Source organism: Phaenicophaeus curvirostris, chromosome 2 (assembly GCF_032191515.1).
Source record: "Phaenicophaeus curvirostris isolate KB17595 chromosome 2, BPBGC_Pcur_1.0, whole genome shotgun sequence".
In the NCBI taxonomy this organism is placed as follows: Eukaryota; Metazoa; Chordata; class Aves; order Cuculiformes; family Cuculidae; genus Phaenicophaeus; species Phaenicophaeus curvirostris.
The window spans coordinates 73,325,349-73,347,769 of NC_091393.1; the positions used below are offsets into that span (position 1 = coordinate 73,325,349).

The 22,421-nt window shown below is 37.2% G+C and overlaps 1 protein-coding gene across 2 annotated transcripts in view; it reads right to left on the reverse strand.

Annotated features, from left to right (window-relative positions):
• The window catches only part of CRIM1 (cysteine rich transmembrane BMP regulator 1), a 174,873-nt gene that overhangs the window by 69,082 nt on the left and 83,370 nt on the right, over positions 1-22,421 (reverse strand). For both annotated transcript variants that reach the window (XM_069852494.1, XM_069852493.1), the window contains exons 4-5: positions 13,642-13,762; positions 1,619-1,740 (exon numbers count right to left, since the gene is read on the reverse strand). In XM_069852494.1, the coding sequence (XP_069708595.1) occupies positions 1,619-1,740; positions 13,642-13,762 (243 nt within the window). The remainder of the gene's footprint in view (positions 1-1,618; positions 1,741-13,641; positions 13,763-22,421) is intronic.

Consider the following 22,421-nt stretch of genomic DNA (forward strand, 5'->3'; position numbering starts at 1 on the left):
TACACCAGCAAAGAGTCATATCAGAAATTTGCTTTGCATTTCTTGTTCAAAGTGCTAAAATAAGTCTTGAATCAAACATTGCACGGACGTGTGGCACACAGTTACACCAAATACAGAAAGGATACTTTAACAGAATGACATGAATATGAAACAAAGGAAGATCAATATTACTTCAGTACAAAAGGAACTATATAAACAAAAATTTAGTTGCAAGTAATTGTATACTATCTATCCCAAATAGTGTAAGAATTAACCTGAATCTCTGACTCTTCCTGATGTAAATTCTTTTATTTGTATAAAATTATTTTGGATGGATAATGCCCCGTTTTATGTACTAAGTATTATTTTTCAATCAGCATCTGAGTATTTAAATTTTTACTACATGCAAATATCACAGATATACTCCTGAGGAAGTGTCTCCCTCTCTATGTATGTTTATGTACATTTGCAATGAAGAAGGTAAAATAAAAGCTATTTCAAACATATCATACATTCATTAGTGAAGATTAAGCATTGCTGAATATATATTAATTAGTAAATACTGCACCAACATATAATTCTTAAGCTCAGAAATTACCTCAGTATGCAACCTCTCAAGAGTATTTTTCCCTTTCTATCCACAAATACTCAAATATCTAAGTCTTCCCAACTCCTCATATATACTACACATGCAATTCTGTATATATAGCATAACCAGTCCTAACACATAGTCACTTGCATAACAAGTTATAGGTTATTTTAAAATTTCTAAACATTTACACTGGGAAGCAAAGAATACAAATCAGTCTACTCTCACATTGATTTACAATTTCCAAAGTTTGTATATTTGTGTTAAAAATTACTTTGTAAATGTGAACCCCACAGTCTAAACAGCATGTTTCTGTTTGCAGTACTGTAACAAGTAGTTGCAATGCTTAACAAATATTTTACTTCTTAAAGGACTCTAGTGTTTGCTACTGGCAAAGAAGTGCCTAGAAAAACATGCAGTGAGGGAGTCTTGCTAAGACTAAAATTCCCTGCGTCATGGCAAGAAGTGCTTTAGAAATTAAAGAAATACGACAACTTACAAATGACACAGTTACCCACTTAAATACACTCAGCAGAACTTCCAGTTCCCCCTTACTGAATGAACTTCAAGAAAATTTCTCTTATATCTTGACCACATGGTAAAAATAACCAAATGCCCTGCATCTCCCAGACAGATAAAATCTTCCTTTCCAGGTGCAAAAGAAGAGGAGGAAAGGAGTCTGTGGGAAGACCTTATTGCTCTCTACAACTACCTCAAACAAGGTTGTAGCAAAGTGGGTTCTGGTCTCTTCTCCCAAGTAACAAGGGATAAGATGAGAGGAAATGACCTCAAGTCACTCCAGGGGAGAGTTAGATTGGATAGTAGGAAAACAATTTCTTTACTGAAAGAGAGGTGAAGCATTGGAACAGGCTGCCCAGGGAAGTGGTGGAGTCACCATCCCTAGGCGCATTAAAAAACATGTCAATATGGCACGTCGGGACATGGTTTAGTAGGCATGGTGGTATTGGGCTGACGATTGGACTGGATTATGTTAGAGGTCTCTTCCAACCTTAATGATTCTACGATTATGTAAGAGAAAGCATCACGTACCATTGACACATTCAAAGACATCACAGCACTTGCCAGGCGTTCCATCTCCACGTGAGACTATCTGGGGAACGGAGCCTGCCTCGCACATGGGGAAACCACATAAACCAGAGAGACACTCGCATCTGAAACCAAAGAACAGTAAGGAAAACCCCATAAATACATGAAGACACATATAAGGGGAAAGAATAAGCAAAAGGAAAATGGAAAGCAAGGGCAAAAGTTCCAGTATTAGCATATTCATATCTTAGAATGAAATTTTTTAATCAAAGAACCAAGATAGATTCTCAACCTGAATTTTTTTTTAACCATTTGAACTCACTGTAAGCAAACAAGAAGGTATTGTGCAACACCAGCACTTCTCTAGTGCTGTATGTGAAAATGTAGAAAACCATAGTTCCAGACTGTTTGAAAATAATTCTCCCAACTTGCAAAATTAGGCTTCTCCTTCAATTCTCTCTGAAAAATCAAAATTGGTGAAACACTAACAGCAGCAAGTGCACCCAGTCATCATGAGTGTTCTCTCATTAGGAAGCAACATAATATCCAGTTCTATATAGGGAATAATTAAAGAGAAAGAAAGACTATGCAGAATCATTAAGTCCAAGCCAAACGAAAATAATAGCAGGCCCTGCTTTGGTTTTTGATGATCCTGCCTCATTTTGTGGAGAAGCAACTAACTACATGAGATGCCAAATAATGTACGAGGCTAGGTATATTAAATACTATGATTAGTTTTAGAGATTGGATCATTCCAAAAACAATATTCTCAATTTTTTTTAATAGAAAAGAACCTTGTATATTACTACAGCATACTACAAGAACACCTGGATTTCAAAAGGAAAAGAAAAACCTCAGCACAAGGTCCTGTAAGTATGAGGTAAAGAAATGAAATTAAGAACTCTACTCGTTAATAACTGCTTCAAATATTCCCCCATTAAACCACGCATTAGTAAGAAGCATTATCAACACTTAATGTGTTTGCTCATTCTTTATGCTTAAAGAGCAAGAAGTTTAGGTCCCCTCTACTACGCATATCTCCTGAATTGCCCTACAGTCATATTATCTCAGATGAGAGTTCCATGACTGAGAACACCTCTTTACAGAGAAGGTTTTAACAGTTCTCCTTTCACCTCATCAGTATAACACTGTTCTATTCTCCACCATAAGGTATTACTCAAAAGGAAGTTTGCAATAAAAAAATACAAGTAAAGTCAAGGAATCTCACAGCACCTTTATTATACTATCTAAAAAGGGTTCTTAAAATATTGCATTATAGCAGCTTCTTACTATAAAGGCATAAACAAGCCCTTGAGAAAATAGTATTAATTATATCACATCTCACAAATAACATTAAATATGTCAAGATAAAGTGAAGCAATTGAACTCTATGTGCACATATAGACTACAGCATGGCGACAGTTTTAAAACAGGCATTTAAATTATTTTTTATACAATAGTTCTTATTATAACAGTAAAGAATAATGAACTAAATCAACAAAAAGTAAGAGTACAGAGATCAAAGTTTTATTTACCTTTGCTTTTGATATTTTCTTCTGAACTTATTTGTAAATACAAAAAAAAGGGAGAATCTAATTATTTTATTTACAGTATGCCCTTTGACTTCAGAGAGGTAGGAAAAAAAGTACTATGGCTTCTACTACATGTGATCAAATAACTCAAAGGATTTGTGACAGCAGCTTCCCTTTAAGATTACTCTGTCAGTGATCTTACAGAATTCTTTACTAGTATCTTACCTTGTGCTGTCCCAATAAGAGGAAGATACTTAGGGTAGGGGGGTGGTGTAGAGAGAAGAAAAAATTTGACCCCTAACAGTCAGCACAAAAGAACTATTAGTACTGTCAGGTTCAAGGAATTTGAACCTTAACCCATCTAGCAGAAATTGCTTTGGAAGATCCTTTTCCTTCATAAGAAGGATGAAATACAGAAATAAGTGCCTACATATATAATGTAACATATGTTATGAAGACATATAAAAAGAAAGTATAGTCACAATCTGAAAGCAGCATTAAAAGCCTAAAGAAAATTACTAGTTTTCACTTCGACCATCCTACATTCCCTGGAAGTGTTCAAGGCCAGGCTGGATGGGTCCTTGGTCAGCCTCATCTACTGGGTCATGCCCCTGCCCACGGTAGGAGGGTTGGAACCAGGTGATCATTAAAGTCCCTTCCAAACCAAACTATTCTACGACTCTATGATTCTATTCGACATCCCGATAATGTCCGGGAAAACAGGTAGATCCACCTTCCTGAAAAGTCTTATCTTTCACAGAGAAAATGGCACATGGGATAGAAACACAGCTGTGTACCTTGATTTTCCAAGTCTCATGAGCTGAAATTACCACTCCCAGTTTTATGGCCCTCACAATAAGCTTTTTCAAACATGCCTGTATCTTCTCTGTTTTTTGCCTCACATTCATTATCACTGATTATTTTAGTTGCAGAAGTATTATGAATGACTGGATTAAATAACTTAAGACAATTTTCCAAAAGGGCTGAAAAAGATGTTTAAAAGGCTGGTGGTAGCCAATATTCCTTTCTGCAGAAAAGCCTCCCTCCCACTCAGAGTAATCAAAGCTTCGTGTACTCATTCACAGTGTAAGCAAACAAAACCCCACCCTCCATAATTCTATAAACTGACTTCCCATTCAGTTAAAAAATAATCCAAAACCAGCAGCGTGTCAAAGCAGCAAAGGGTCTCAGATGGATTTTTAAATAGCCTGCATTCTTTCCAGGCAGCTCTGCTAGGAAAACGTTTGACCATCACACAGGCTATTAGCATAGAAAACATTGTTTTGAAGACAAATCTTTAAGGATGAAACCCCAAAAAATTCTGGTAGCCAAGCACAGCTGTTGCACTGCCAAAACAACATGTGGAAATTTGGAATAAGAGATCCCATTTTCAATGGGAGAGCAAAATGAGCATTTAGTACTAAATTTTTCTAAAGTGCCTTTCAGAGAAGGGGGACAGATGGAAGAGAAGTTGAAGTCCAGCTCTGTGCTCTATCACAGGCAGCTATCCACCTGCAGGGCATATGTTAGCCTTCATAAAGGGCATTAGGTTTGAAGAAGTTTAGCAAGATAGATTGTGATAAGCCCATTGACAGTGTCCATGGTCCCTCTCTAGGTAACTTCTATAAAGTGTAAGCTGTTCAGACTGCTGATCAGTAAGGCACAAGTTGCTTCTCAGCTGCTCCCTCAGTAAGTGTAACTTCCCTAAGGAAAACAGAAACAGTAGAAGTTACTATAAGGAAAACTTCCCTGAGAGCAGACAATTTTATATGTCACCTTATCTCTTTACACAACTTGCAGTGACACCACTCCAACGCCAAATAGCACAGTGCCATCCAAAAGTTCCAAGACTAAAGGAAAATAAGTACTTGATGTACTCAGAAGTTTGTGCTCAGTATCTACCCATCACACACCTTATTAGCAAAGGCTCTATGGAAACATCTCTTGGAATGTTATATCATAGCAGCACTCAAGACAAATCAAGAAGAATGTGTCCTTTTAACAACGGAAAAAAAAAAAGTACTTTAAGAGTGCAATGTCCTCTAACAAGAGGGCCCATCAATAAAAACCAAGAGAATCAAACAGTCATGCAAGAGACTTCCTGGAGTGCAGCCTTAAAAGGTGGTAGGATGGCCTGAAAGGTACCAAGAATCTCAACTAAGAAGTTACCTGTGCTGAAATCCTGAAAATACACAATTAACCTGACTGGTAAAAGGAATTTTAACCTGAAGAATTGGATACGAAAAAAAAAAAGTAATAGCAACAATAATCATAGAAATCTCAACAACTGAGCAGAGGGAACTTCAGTATATAAAGTACCTGAAATAAGATGATGTTCATTAATCGGTGCTTTATAGATGGAGTAAGATGGCTGGTCCAGAAATACAAACCAAATGATTTTTAATTTCAGTTAAGTTTTTCAGAACTTGTTTCTTTTTTTGTTTGAGTGTCCCCCCCCTTCATTTTTTTTTTTTTGCTTTTGTATAATTTTCCTTTTTTCCTTTATGTCACCAGAAGTGTGAAAAGGAAAAGGATAAAAAAAAAAAAAAGAAAATAATCAAACCAAATACTTGCAAATGACAATTTTTATTTAAAATTTATTTATCTTGGTTCATTTACTTTTGTTATTAAACAGATAAAAAGAGAGAAGAGCTTGGTTACCCTCAGAAAAGTTGTTTTGATCATAGGATGAAAAAGTTCCTCAGGCACAAGGCATAATGGCTATGAAAATAAGAACAGGCATCCTGGAAAAAAGATTTAGTAACAGTGAATGGGAAGGTTGAGGTAGATGTGTGTTAAGGAAAGGCACATTTATTCTGAGGATCAAAACAAAATTAAGACTAAAGCACCAAGACTAGAGAAAAACATTTCTACAACATACATCACATTCCTGTGGAGATTTTATCCTGATACTTCTTTTTTTTCTTTGCAGGAACCTATTACAACTTGCTTTAATATTACTAGTAATTATGTTACCTAAATGTAGTAGGGAAAATTTCCACAGATTTGTTAATAAAAAACACTTAAGGTTACTGTAGAATAAGGAATTTTCAGAAGAGAACTCCCAGCACTATGAAAGCTTGATGAACTAGTGGCATGGAAGGGAGATTAAATGCAGGACCCTTCCTCTCATCAAGCACAGGGCATAAAAAGATGAAGATACAGCAAAATGAAATATTAACACAGCAGTCTCCTGAAATCAAAGGATTATGTCCGTGTTACTTACACTTGAAATCACTACATAAGTTAAGTGGGCAAGATGATGACTTTTAAACTAGTCAAGTTACAGCTTAATGAATTCACAAAATGCCACCCCTCCAGTCCTATACAGTGACACTGCATGCAAAGACAAAGCCATTGAGTCACCTCCATTCAGAAAGTACAGCTGGAATTTTCCTAAACCTTCAGACATAGACTGGAGAGTTTTTGCCCACAAGTTCAGGGTCACAGTTTTATGCATTTTGCATTTTTAGTTCTGAAGATGTGATTAAGCAAGTCAGTAATGAAAAGACTCCTTTTTCTTGGAAAGCTTTTAGTATTTTATTTCTGCAATCACTAATAAACCTGTAGAAAGAGATGGCAGAGCTATGGAAGTTGCATGTAACTCGTCAGACCACTTCCAAATGCTCAGAAGTAGTTAGTATAGTAGTTAGTATCTAATTTAATTATCCAGTGGGTTTATTTACCAAGAAAGCAAAGATAGTGTGTTCCCAAGTACAAACTCCTTTCTAGAATTCTGAATTAGGTATCTACAAACAGATACCTAATATAATCATTTTTTCCATTAGTATAGAAATCCTTATATACAGGGGACATTTAAATATTACAAAACGCAGCTATCTAGCTTTTAATTAAAAGGTACCATCAAAGGTAACAGGTTTTGTGCATCTTTTCTGTATTATTAGCATTAAAACATAGCAAAAATGCTAAATAAGGGCAAAAGTTGTAAAATCGGTGTTCACATCAAGTAGATTACAACCTTTCCGAGGCTTATGGAATCTGAAGAGCTCATTTGACTATAAGTCTTGATTTCAGCCTTTGACTAATGTTAAATCAACTGGTCTATTTCCTATTTTCCCAATATTTACTCTGTGTTTAGCCTTACAATGTCACTTGTGGCCTTTCTCATACCCCTGAAGGCAATTCTGTACCAGTTTAGGAAGAATAAACTGACTAAGGTTCTATTTGAGAGCAGTTCCATACTGTTTTCACATAAGAGGCCAGTTAGTGAACTGCCCAGAACAGGCAAATATGATCTTCCTAAAAATGTGGCCAAACCATTAGTTGATCATTTAGCTTCTGAACTTATTCCACTATGGACTAAGTTTAAAAATTAGCCAGAAGGTTGTTCCAGAATTCCAGTGTTTCTGAAACCAAACAACTCCATTCAACTAATGAGACCTTTTCCATGTAGTAGGAATGATGCACACAAGAACGGTAACCCTTTTCTAGAAACAAGATTCTTGAAATTCCACCAATGACATTTCAAGTAAGAGTAGTGCGAAACTACTTATTTAAAAATGCTCCAAAAACTTCAGTTCCACTTTTTAATTATTAAATAATTTAAGGAAAAAATGAAGCAGCGATTTGCGGCTGCTCAAGTCCAGCACACTGTTTCCAGCTATTTTTTAGAGGAAAAACAACTTCAAATTCCATTGATGTATCGTTGGTAATTTTGATATTATCATCTGCTCCGAGTACTGCTGGGAAATTCTTGTATCCACTTCCCTTCCAAAATGCAAACATCCAAGTGTATGGGTCTCCCTGGGCATCTTGACAGTTGTGAGTTTGAAGACAATGGTCAAAGATGTTATTGATCTCTGTGACACAAATCAAAATTTTCCTGTTCAAGTCAGAAATTATTCTGAACTATATCACCTATTCAGTTTTCAAACAACTAAACAGCTGATTAAGTAGAATAAATACAATAGAGTGGGGAATCTTCTGGGGGAGGACTGAGAGCAATACTAGGTGTGATCAAGGTATACATTAATTCTTAGACTTACAAGTGAAAACAAAAGTTTGTAACAGAAAGATATGCCTACCAGCTTATTACAAATTGAAAGAATTCAACCACCAGCTGGCTTCTCAAAAATACGAACAAAACCAAGTTCTATAGACACTACAATCTCATTCTACTTCCAAGCAAAAAATGCCATCTAAAAGTAGATACAATTAAGAGTTACTCTAATTTATCTGGGTAAAAATTTCTGCCTAAGTTTAAGAGTGAAGGAACAAGTGTACCATTAACACAGCACTTAGTCAGATTAAATAAACACTCATACACAAAAAAGGAAGCTGCTTTCATTACTATGATCAATATTCCTCCCTGTTTTGTCTTCTTATGGGAAATGCACCCCTTCCTTTAGCTAGTCTTGTCTTGAAAGGCTTTGCAATTCAATACTTCCTAGGAGTTGGTGGAAGAGCGTGGATGTGCATTTCTATATACAACACAGGTGCAAAAATTCAATCTTGGAAAACATGCAAGCAGAGACTCCTGTACTTACAACGTCTTACAGCTTCTACAGAAGATTGACATGCTGCTACTTCGGAAAACGTTCTCATGCCTTCTTTCTGTTAGAGGTCTCGACATGCAGAAGTCAGCCATCAGGCTCGAGAAACATCTTGTGTTTCAAGAGCTTCTGTTCAAGTTTTATTGAGACAGCTTTAAAAAATCCCAAACTTATTATCCTGGACTTCAAGAAAAAATGACTGCTTGCCAGAACAAGCCACACTGTATGGCTGTATGCCAAGGCAGCAATAACTATCATCACAGTGACACCACTCAAGCCAATTGAGTTTTGCATTTGCAACACCATTCAGCTCTGTGTAACTGACTGACAGTAAAATAGTCCAATTCAAAGAATCTTAATTTGCTCATCCCTCAAGCCCAAGTCTTTTGGGCTCCAATCCTTCAAGACTGTAGCTGTAACAAGCTCTTTTTCTCTTTTCTAATATATAAAATCAGCATTGTAACTTGTATTCCCTATTCCTTTAAATTTATTAAGCTGTTCACTGTTATTAACATCTCTGTCTCTCTAACTTATTTCTATCTGTTGTGCTTAATCTGCATCTGTTTTTTTCCTTCTCCTCACAACAACCTGGACATTGCCTTTTTTTGTTCCAAATCTAAGACTCAGATATAAAATAAACTATTGGATATTTTGATCAATAAACATATATAAATTATTTCCAAACTTCTTATAATCTAGAACATACTCAGGCTTATGTGGAATTTAGTGAATCTACTCTTGGATGCTTGTCTCCTCTCAGATGGATATTATTATATCCCGACATTATCAGCAAGATAAAGTCAGCATGTGCAGGCTGCAAGAGTTCATCACAGAAGGTAAAGGAACATAGTGCTGACCCATGGGACTGATTCACTTACAAAATCTGGAGGAGGAAAGGTGTGGGAAATGTTCTTCAATGTTAAATAGTTTGGGAAAGGGGATATATTTCAATCTTGAAGTAAACCCTGTGAGACAATATTGATTAAAAAGTCTGAGGTGTTTGTGGGGTTTCGTTGTTTGCTTTGCTTTGGTTTTGTTGTTTTTTTAGCTAGAATGCAATACAAAGAGAAGGACTGGCAACTACAGAAGACAGAAATTGAGAAGGAAATCACTCTGATGGTCAGATTTTTAAGGCAAGTTTAGTATCTTCAAAAGACAAAGTCAATTTTCATAAAACTGCCTCTATCAACACAGCATTGGTTGCTTCTAGCTATAATTACATCCTTTAATCCTCAATTCAATCTTCTATCAGTTGTTACACTATTTTTCTCAGAACTGATACCAAGACTTTAATTATTTAGTTTTTGTTCTTTTTAATATTGGCACAGTACTAACATCTTTCTACTTATTAAAATATTGACAAGAATAGCTGGAGGGGGGAAAAAAAAAACCAACCAAACAACCCTCTGGAATAACAGAGCACTGAGTGAACTTTGAAGTTATCAAAATTGTAACAGGCAGGAAGAATGCAAACTGGCTCAAGGGAAAAGACTAGACTGAGATTACATGAAGAGGAAAGAGCACTGAAGCAGGAGTATTAAACTAGAGCAAGAAGTGGAGATCTAGTAAAGACTAACTTTTCAAATTATTCTAATAAAGAGAGCACCCAGAAAGGAAAAGAGATAAAATAAAACAGTTTAGTGCAGAGCTACCCAAACAAGCCATTTACTCCGTTGCATGTAATCCTATGAAAAATGTACGAAACCATGTTAGCAATAAAGCTATAAGACAATACTAATCAGTGAAATCAGCTCCTATTGTTGCAGTCCATGCTTCACAGATAAAATCCAAACCAGATTTTTATAAAGACTTTACACTTAAAAATAAATTCTCAAAGGGATCTGAAAATTTGAAGAAAGCTATTTCACAACAGAAAAAACCAAAACCACCTAAGGATAACTGATTCTGTACACTTAATATTAAACATCTCTGCGTTAAACTTCGTAGCAGAATCACAGAACGGTTTGGGTTGAAAGGGACATTAAAGATCATCCAGTTCACCCCCCCTGCAGTGAACAGGGACATTTTCAACTAGATCAGGTTGCTCAGCGTTCTGTCCAGTCTGACCTTGAATCTTTCCAGGGATGGAGCTTCTATCCATTCCCTGGGCAACCTAGTCCAGTGTTTTAGCACCATCATTGTAGAAAATTTTCTTCCTTTGATCTAGTCTGAATACACCCTTTTAGTTTAAAACTATTACCCTTTGTCCTATTGCAACAGGCCCTGCTAAAAAGTTTGTATCCATCTTTCCTGTAGGCTCCCTTTAAGTACTGAAAGGCCACTACGTCTCCCCTTCTCCAGGCTGAAAAATCCCAACTTTCTCGGTCTTTCTTCATGGGAGAGGTGTTCCATCCCTCTGATGATTTTTGTGGTCCTCCCCTGGACCTGCTCTTACAAGTTCCTGTGCTGAGGACTCTAGAACTGGACACAGTACTTCAGGTGGGGTCTCACCAGAGCAGAGTAGAGGGGCAGTTTCACCTCCCTCAACCCGCTGGTCATGCTTCTTTTGGTGTGGTCCAGGATTCAGTTTGTCTTCTGTTTTGTGAGTGCACATTGCTGGCTCATGGTCAGCTTTTCATTCATCAGTACCCCAAATTTTCCTTTGCACAGCTATTTGCAACCCTTTCATCCCCTAGCTTTACTGATCTTGGGTTTTGCCCTGACCCATGGGCAGAGACAAAAGTATCATTTAGCTTTCCTAACAAAACAGCTGGAAATTTAAGGGAATTGTCTCATGATGGTCTGATGAAATCTGAAGAAACCAGTATTCTGATATTAATGCCAAATCAGTAGGCTGTCCTGCTTGTGGTACTGCATTAGAAATCAGTGTGAAACTAAATACAACCTCTGAATACAAGAGCTTACAGTATCAGACATTTGTTTATTATTCCCACTTTCCCCCTAGAACTGCTAGAGGAGTCTTCAATATTATTAATATGCATTGCAAGAGTTCACTCTGATCATAAGACCCCAGGAGCTCGAATTCATCTATCCCAGCTCTGATCCCTTGTTAAACTCTAATCACAGGAATGTACAGCAATCTGATTTCCAAGAGACTTCAGTGCAATTCACAGTTATCACAAACTCTAAAAGCCTGCTTGTACAACTGGAATCTTTGCATGCAAGAGATGGGAGTACTAGCTTTGGCATGTAAGTACCAAGAATGTTTACAAGTATGTTTCAGACATCAGTTACAGTTAAAACACAGCAAACCAACTGGTTATGTTTTTAAACGTTATCAAAGAAGAAAAAAGACTCTTTCAAGTACATGTTTACTCTAGGTGTTTTATTTAAGATCAGTTCCCATGTGTGTGCTACAAATAGAAAATATTTCGAGCTGGTCATTTTTCTGTAGTAAATGAAGTTTTATTCTCTTGGTACTCTACATTTCCTGACAGGAGGAACACATGCTACAAGAATAAAGTGAGTATTTCTCATTCCTTCAGCCCAAGCAACAGAAAAATCAACCCAAAACTTATACTAGACAGCAGGAATACAGAACACTTACTTTGGGGAAACAAAAAATAATTTGGCCTATACGTCATTTTCTAATCAAGGTTTCTGGAGTGATAAAATAAACTATAAGGTTATGATACTTCCATCTGAGATTGGTTCTTTTTCTTCACAATGTATCTTTCTGAATACAGTTGTTAGTAGCATTTTATTCTAGTTGTTTTGAACATGCTGAGCTGTACTGGCAGCAATGCCAGTATGATAACTAGTTTAAATCTACAGACTCCTGTGCAATTCCAACTAGCCAGGTCATGTCTCAAGTAATACAAAGCTACTGTAATTCCTAGGAAGTTTAATGAGAACACGTTAAAGAATAAAGGGAGGATACTGAGAATCCATACTATGTTGTGGTCCAGAATACAAACAACTAACAAAAAACACAAAAGAAAATAAGAGCTCTGAATGACAGAGTCATTCATTTGTCAAGTTTAGAATTTTAATAGATAGTATTACTGCACTATATGAAGTTCCCCAGATTTCTCTTCCCGCCCTTGAGGTTGTTGTTTTTTATATACATACATTTTTAACCCTTCATGCAGTAAGAGACCCTCATATTCCATTGAAAGCAGAGTTTCAAAGAAGTCACCATACTAAACGTGTACTCAAACGGTACCCAGGAGGGAACATCTCCGATTCATTACACAACCTTTGCCATTTTCTACTTTCTGAACTCATTGCAAGTTTATCAATCCTTTGCAGTGTCACAAGGGGTTAAGAATATGGCAATGTTGTATGGTGTGTAAATCTTCATACCAAATAAACAAACTAGTTATCTCTACAAGAAATATTTTTTTAAAAAAAATGTTTTCATTGCTGATACTTTTCGGTCAAATTCATATTTATTTGGCACATTGCCGAATCTGATTTTGAGAAGATTGTTGTAAAAACAGAAGCTGAAACAGTGGTGCAAAATTCTGGAATGAAGCCAGCTCCAAATTGTCTTAGTTTTCTGAATGGCCTTACCTAGATCAACAAATTAAACGGAAGCTAATACTAGAAATTTCTGTTTCCCTATGTTTTCAGGCAGACAATGTCTTTCAGCTTGTTACTGTGGTCTTCCACATACCGAAAAAAAAAAAATATTTCTTTTCTTTTACTAGGTGAGATTTTCCGTGGCATATCTTTTGCCCTCTCCATCGCTTAATTCCTTGCCAACAAAGGCCTTCAAAAGTTTCTCAAAATAATTTACTTGTGTAAAATTAACTGAATACAATGAAAATCAATCTAGAGGCCTAAACGCCTCAAATAATTTTAGCAAAGATCAATTTCGTGCATTTGCACTGAGAACATTTTTCTTCTTCTGCTTTAAGAAAGATAGATTTCAGTTTTCTACCAGCCTAATATACCTTTAACCTACCTCACGTACCTTTTATTCTGTATTAACATTTATTGCACAGAAGTATGCATTATTATCCTGTATTTATAGTACTTGAACAAGTTGAAAATACTCAGCCAACAAGTCACCAACCTTGTGGGCAGGGTACAGCAGCCATCAGCCGTCAGTCTGACTTGGGTTTCATAGCTATCCAGTGGGCAAACAACTTGTTGAACAGGAGGACATTCAACTGTGCTGCAATCCACACTGAACACTATGGAGGAAGGGGAGAAGAAAATTCCTTTTACTCATGTTTTACAAGCTTTTTGCAATTACTTCATCATAAGTAACCAGTTATGCATCATCCTTTTAATTTAAATAAGAAAAAATATCTAATGAATGCATGCTCAGTCGGTAACATTACCAAGAGTCTTTACATTACCATTGTCTTTAAGATTCGCTTTTAGAAATTATTGACTTGGGAAGCAACTGAACTAATATTAATCACAGAAAAAAATTTAAAAAAGTTAGATGGGCATCCTTAAACGATCATTACAGTTGTGAATAATATTATGTTACTAGAAATATTCTAGGTTAATGAGAATATATATTAGCCACAGCTTTTAAAACAGTTAACGACTCATTGGGTTTTTTTTCCTGATTGGAGTCTCTTTAAAGAGTAAAATACCTGGATTATCAGAAATAAAAAGAAAATAAAGATACACGGTGAATTTATGCCTGCATGTGTGAACTACATTTTTAAGAGTTATTCCATTAAGCTGTGTTCAGGCATTTGCATATGGCAAAAAATACATGCAGAATGCCATACCTATCTACATTAAAAAGACAGAATTCTGTGTCGCTAGTAAGACTGAACAACACTTTTTAGGAAGCAACAAATACTTAGAAATGAAAAAAAGAAAAAAAAAATCAGGCTAAATATACATTTAATCCTATGAGTAATAGTCAGGAAAGCTGAAACATATCTGTACCTTATTTTGTCCTATACCTCCCACGTTAACAAACAATACCAGCTCAGATATAATCTATTTGCTATCCCGTACCATAATTATACTGAGAAAGTACAGAACAAAACATGGTTCCCTCTTTAAAGAAAGAAGCAGCCTATGACTGAGTAGGCAGGATGAACTGCACATTAGACTGAAAATTATATAGTACGGTATCCTTGATTACTGACTAAACTTCACTTTAGTACTGACACTTCTGACTGCTCACTGCAGTGCTAAAGCAGTGTGGCAATGGCACAATACACTTCTTGCAGGAGCCGATACCCTTCAAAGTCCCATTTTCTGTCCTGTAGTTCTATATTTTTCAGGCTTGCTCCTCCAATGTACACATCAGCATTAATTTGATCAGTCATAACAAGACAATAGTCTCAGAATTACACCTACATGGCATATTTCATTGAGCACTTATATAAAAGCACAAGTTCAATGAAAACAGCTTGCAGCTCATCAAGGTTAGGACCAGTGGGTTTGTCCTCAAGATCATTAACTTTCAAAGTACATGACTTTGAGTATGCTCTGTATAAGTGATATTTAGAATCTGCCCTTTTCCAGTTATTTGGGAAATGGAGCCATCTGCTAAATCAGAGCAACCAGACAACTTCGAGTTCTCACTGAGAAATGAACAATACATTTAATTAAAGTCCATTTTGCAGAGCAATGCAGAAAATTACCGAATTTAAATAAAAATATTCCAGTTACTCATCTCAACAATGGCAGTTACCAAATCAACTTTCTTATCTATTTGCAAACATACAGAGATATCTATTTACCTTTAAGAGAGGAATACTTAATTTTATAATATTCCACTTTAAAAAGCCTTAAAGCTTTGTGTTCCATTTTATTAAAAACAACACATTTGAAACACCTCTTCCATAAGAAAAATACATGCAGTTCCTCCATTATCACAACAGGCACTGAGAATCACAAGCTCATCACTATGGCCCAACGTGATCGAAACAGTTTGGATGATTCTGTTGTGCCAAGTAACTACCAATGTCCAATTTCCTGAATTTAAACTAGTAACACTACTATCTCCAGGCTCCCTCTGCCTCTTCCCCAAGTAAGCGGTCTGTGTGAAAACAGCCAACAAGCAGCTACTGCACAGCTATTTCTGCAGACATCTTTCCATATACCAGTAATAACAATGAAAGAAAAACAAGGAAACTCCATATTCGCATCACCAGGTCTTAAGGAAGGTGTTCTTTTTTTTTCCCTCAATAGTTCATATTCTTTCCAGTGGCTATAGTCTGCTAGTACACAGTTCACAAACACTGAAAAGCAGCCCAAACATTCTTTATTAAAAAAAGTACAAACCCAGGAAAAAAATTACGAAGAAAATTCTCATGTAATTAAGTGGAGTCACTCAGTGGTTCCCCCGTTTGCTTTGATTAACCCATTTGTATTTATCTTATACTGATCTCTTACTAGTCCCTTCCAATTCTTTTAAGGATTAGTAGGATTTGGTGAACAAACGGTATTCACTGAGCTTATCCACCACCCACAGAATTTTATAATCCACACTCATACCCCACCTCAGTTTCCTTTCAAAACTGAGAGATTTTTATTATTACATTATTAGATTCACTATAGAACTACTGAGGCTAGACAGGACCTCTGGAGGTGATCTGGTCCAGCCCCCTTCCCAAGTCAGGCACAAAGATCTGGCTGCCCAAAACCATGTCCAGGCGGCTTTTCAATACCTCCAGTGATGGAGACTCCACCACAACTCTGGGAACCTGTGCCAGTGCTCGGTCACTCTTATAGAAAAATAGGATCATAGAATAGTTAGGGTTGCAAGAGGCCTTAAAGATAATCTAGTTTCAACCTGCTTGATGATGAAAAGGTATTTTCTGATGGTCAAAGGGAACCTCCATTGTTTCAGGTTGTGCCCACTGGCTCTGGTCCTGCCACTGTGCACCACCAAAAAAAACCCTGGCTCCAACTTTACCCCCTCCCTTCAGGTATATATCCAATGATGAGATCTACCTGACCTTCTCCTTTCCAGACTAAGCAGTTGCAACTCTCTAAGCCTTTCATCACAGAAGAAATGGAGAGATAAGAGAAAATACATTTGAAAGAAAATTAAGTGCCTACTTTTTTCAGGTTTAAATGGGTTTCTCAAAATGGTAAAACTATTGAGCCAAACTTGCAGATAAGTTGAAAATGCTGTAAATTATTAGAACATATAGAACAAAGATTTTTCATTACATACTTTTATTACTAGCCGTTCTATGGTCCTAAAAAATAAGATGGCAAACATTTGCAACTGAAATTCTGGTTCTGTTTTCACATCTTACTTTATTTCAACAATTACAAACTGTACTTTTTGTAAACAGGCTAACTATAGGCTGTTATTATATATTTTATTATAAGCTTAAAAATATCAAATCTTGTCTAAACAAAATTGTTTATCCTAGGAACTTTAAGTTTTAAATATATGGTTTGACAAATACATGCCCTCAAGAACCCAAACACTGCAATTTCCTATCAACTAAGATGCACTCAATCAACCTTTTAGGGCCCTGAGACAGATACTGAAGAAATCTGGGACCCAGGTGATTTTTTTCTTCCCTCCTTCCAGCTCAGATGGATCCAGTCAATTAACACTCCATGGCTGGTGTCACCGCAATAATTTTGGGGTTTTTGATAAGGGGATGGCCTACAAAGCACTGGGATTAAAAGGTATCAGATGGGAGCCACCTTTCTCAGAGGGGGAGGAAGGTTTTTGTCCAGGAGCTTGCAGGGCTTGTAGACAGGATTTTAAATTAGATATGGAGGGAGAGGGGGCTAACATCAAGCTAGCATGTAACATGCGGTGGGAGGACAGGTGTCAGGGTCAGGTGTTAGGGAGGATACTTCTCTAAAACACCTTGTAGGTAATAAAGGGTCCACTAGGAAGGTGATGCAACAGGCAGCCCAGCTGAAGTGCCTTTACACAAACATAAAGCTTGGGTAACAAGCAGGAGGAGCTGGAAGCTACCGTGCTACTAGAAAGCTATGATCTAGTTATGATCACAGAAACGTGGTGGGACGAATCCCATGTCTGGAGTGTGGCTATCAATAGCTACAGGCTGTTCTGAAGGGACAGACTGGATAGGAGGGATGGAGGTGTTGCCCTCTATCTCAGGAAAGGGATAGAAGGTGAAGAGCTGTCATGGAAGAGTAGCTGCAAACAGGTTGAAAGCTTGTGGGTCAAAATTAAAGACAGAAGAACCAATGGGAACCCTGTGGTTGGTGTATACTACAGGACACCTGATCAAGGAGAACCAGCTGATGAAGTCTTCTTCCTCTAGCGACAGGAGGCCTCACACTCATCCTAGTCGGGGACTTCAAACACGCCGACATATGCTGGAAACGTAGCATGGCGAGCTGTAGGCAATCCAGGAGACTTCTAGAGTGCATTGAGGATAACTTCTTAGTCCAGCTGATAGAGACCTCCCACCCAAGGAGATGCAATACTGGACCTGATGGTCACCAATACAACCAAACTCATCAGTGATATTGGGATCAGAGGCAGCCTGGGCTGCAGTGATCATATACTGGTGGAGTTCAAGGTACAGAGAGATATGGGACAGATGAGAAATATAGTCAGGTTTCATGACCACCTGAGGAACCTGAGCCTATATGAGTCTATGGGACCCGATGAAATGCATCTCAGAGTCCTGAGGGAATTGGAAATAGGTGATCTTTAAGGTCCCTTCCAGCCCTAACGATTCCATGATTCTAATCTTTGCTTATGAGTCCTGAGGAACTTTCTCATGCACTCAATTTGTAAACGCTAGCATAAGAGTTACTAATTTTTCTACAAGAATGTAGCAGAAACCGTACCTGGTTGCAGAGTCTCACATAGCAGCAGTAACGCACAACCACTTTTACAGACTAAACACAAAAGGTCTGATCATAGAATCATAGAATAACCAGGTTGGAAGAGACCCACTGGATCATCGAGTCCAACCATTCCTATCAAACACTAACAGCCTTAATTGTCTTACAAATGCTCTCTCGATGTGTTTAAAAAACATTCCCTTTGAGAATGTTTTTGGTAGTGAACTTCAGGTTACACTATGTGTTCTGAATGCTACTTCGACTGTCAGCTTGAAATGGCCCTTGAGACAAGACAGAATCGAGGTCTCAAGTTTCTTTTAAGAAAGGCAGAAATGGGACTGGCTTCTTTCAGAGTTGGAGGCTTGCCTGTGCTTCTTGATGCTTAGCTTGTATGATCTTCTCTCTTTTTGAGTCAAAAGAATCGATTTAGAAAATGCCGTTACATCTATAACTTGCTTTTCCCTTCTTGCCTGTAGATAAGAGTCAGCATTCGTCTAGACCTTTTTACAATTACCCTCTGCTTCAGAGCTGCTGCAGAGCTCAGCGAGAGAGACTGATGCTTTTGTCCAGGAAAGTCTTTCAGTACAACTCTGGCACACTTCCACTGCAAGTCCAGGAGTAGAAGTGAACGGTTCTTCTCTCCACAGTTGTATCTCCACAGTTGTATCATGAAACAGTTAATACCTAGGTTCAAATAACTTTGTAGTAGAATACCTTAACACAAGTATACTGAGTTTCGCTTTTACTTCTTATGCTGGCTTTTCAAAGAACAGAATGTACAGTTCAGGGACAAGATCTAAGTGGCTACCTATGCATCTAATGGTCCAGGATCAACACAGTATTTCCATCTCTGATGCAACACAGTGGCTCAGCACAGTAAAGGCTTCAAATTTTTCCAGGAGTCACAGCTTTCAGTGGGTCCAGTGCAAGGGTACACAGCCTGCTTCTACAGTAACTATGAAGAACCACGCGATCGCCCTTTGCTTTCAGTTCAGATGTCTCATGAATAACAACACAACATGACTACATCTGATAATGGCAGTTGCACTCTCTGCTCTGGGAGAAGGAAAGCATGGAAGTATCTCTCCATGACAATGCATCATCCATTTTACATTTCTTCACACTTCAGAACATATTAAATACAGATGATGTTCCTGGACTTTCAATGCAGTTATATCACTGTCTGAATCACTTGAACTTTCCACTCACAGGTGTTTCCCAGCATGGACTTCTGCATTTGCTGATTTCCTTTGTCCTTCTTCACCATCATTGTCAACTTATAAGCCATTTCTCCAGCTCCATTAGAAACATATCTGTTATTCTTCCCCACTCATTTTCTCTGGTCCTTTCCCAATTTCAACTCTTAAGTTCTCTCAACATCAGCTTCTAACAAAGCATCCAAAAGAACACTTGTACTCTTTCTGTAAGCAACAGAAAATTAAAAAAAAAAAGCTGTATAATTCTACTTCTCTCAACTACGTATAAAAGCTTGAGTTTCCTGACCCTTGTCTTTACTCTAAGACTGAAAATTCCATGCCAGATCTTCAATGCTGAAGCTGTACCAGAGTGGATCACAGGCTACCTCCCTCCACATCATTACCTACTAACCTATTTTGCTGATCTCAGACTTTCCATCAAGCCCTCACTGCACAGATTTTGCCCTCAAAATAAGCCAAACAATAACATTCTCTTTACAACTGTGTTTAAACCAAGATTTGGTACCAGAAAAAAAAAATCCCTCTATTTCATTAGTTTTCAGGTCAGACAGGGTGCTGGAAAAGGTAATAAAAGTTTTGCCAGAAAGACTGCAAGACAAATAACAATGAGCAGTGTTCAACAGAGGTTCTCTAGCATGACAAACATTTCCCAATGCTTTCCCAAGGATGTCAGAAACTAAAACATGACACTTTCCATTTCACCATATGTAATATGTTATCAACACAGGTATAAAAAAAGTCTGTTGGATAACTGCCAAAGTAAACTATATACCTTTATTCAGAAGTGGCAGTTGGAGTTCCTATCACAGCTCCAACAAAATACCTTTTAGACTAGATTTTAAGTCCATCTAAACAAAGATTATTTTAAAAACATCACTGCTTATAGTGCTTTAGCCTCTTAACAAAAAAAGCACATATACACCCAAAAAATTTGTTTCAGGTTATTGTCACTGTTAACAGATTATGCTGCTCCATTTGAGACCACTCATTCAAACTATCTTTAAGATTAAAAACCTTATTTTTAAGAACACTTTAAGAACTGTAGCTCCCAGCTTAAAAATAAATTCAGTGTGCATTCAGTAAATTAACTGCTCATTAATGGCCAGATACACACAGCTTGTAGGAACAAAGTAGGTTGCTTGTGGCATCAGACCACTGTTACCTTACCTCTGACCTTGATCGCAGGGGTAAAAAAAAGGGATATAACATACTTGTTCTCAGTAGGTACTACAGCTGAGATGAGATGCTCAGTGGAGCAACAGGTAAGAGAAATTAACCTGGAGGTTAACAGACTAAGCTGCTAAGTTTCTTCACTGTTCATTTTAACTGAACTCGAATGCTTTTAATCACTATATTCCTAATCTAGAACAGCCAGAAGTAGATCTCAAAATGAAAGACTTTATTTTTATTCTAGCATTTAGTGTTAAGGAAACACTTCCCATTTTCCTTTCAGAAACTCAGTTGCCAATCACACTATTTGAGCATATGCAGTTCTCAGCAGAAGGCTCCAAACTCAAATGCTACATTAAAGTGGAGTGCAGTGAGATCTTATTTAAGTAACAGAAATAAACACAATTTATGCTTTACTTGTACACTTTATATTGGCATAAGGCAGCACTGCTCTCATAGGAAGCAGTCTTCTCAGCTTCCTGTAATTTGTTTCCACCAGAATGACTTTGTCAGTGCAAGATCCCTATGGAGGCTAGTTAAGCATACACAGAGGTGCAAGAGCAGTTTTCTGGTAGCAGAACTCGCAGAATTAAAGTTTTTAGGTCTGTTGCAAAGCATGGAAGTCAGTTTTCTGTTTGATATGTAAACTTCGTAGACATGCTGAAATTCTTTAGTAAAACCAATGGTGGCAACCCTGCAAGAAACTCTGCACGAACACTTATTTATTTATTTATACTGCCCATTGTCCCATTTCTTTCAGTAAGGTGCCATTAAAAACAGAGGAAATATGAAACAGAGCACTGCTTTCATACAATTCTTCACATACCTAGTCAAATTCTGAAGATACAAAGTTTATTACCAGTCTTACCACAGGCTGAATAAAAGTTCCTGCCAAGTAAGGAACACTATCTGACTTCAGTTTATGGCCACTCTTTCAGCAAATCCACACAGATAATTCACACAGTGTTCACATATACATAAAACCAGCTGTATGCTACTACATATAGAACAGTGCATGTATTTACACGTGACAACAGATAGCATAAAACAGTGCAGGAAAGGCAGCATGGACTAGATTACCTCCAGAGTCAGCTAGTCTTCCAGTGTAAATTATTCTATAATTCTACAAGCCTCTGAATACATGATTCTAATAAAACAAGATATTCCATTGTCTGTTCTTAATAAAGAAATTAATTTAAAACCACAAAGTGCTGCACATGAAGGAACAGTTTAGATGGAAAAAAGACCCCATAAGGTTCATGCTAACTTGCAAATTTAAAAATAAAATCCCTAAACTTTGTACAAGAAAGAAAACACTAAAAAACTCAGTATTTGTTTAATCTACAATTTTCTTTGTATATCAAGTACAAATTATGTTGTCTGTAAAAGTACAGTTCTCACACTTTGAAAACAAGGTTCCTCTGACAACTGCCATTAAACAAAAAAGCCTTACGTGGTAAGTCATTCGGAGTTTACTAAAATTTGCCAACATTCACCTATTCTTTTCCCTGTCTTCCAGTCTTGTGTTGGATCATTCTTCCCTTGAAATCTTCCCACTATGTCAAATAGCAAATGAAAGAAATGTATAGACTGAAGTTACAACTTGGACAGCCACTGAAGCCTAGCCTGACAAAAATCAGGCTATATAGTGACTAATAATACTCTTTCTCTTTTTTTCCCCTCAGAAGCCAGG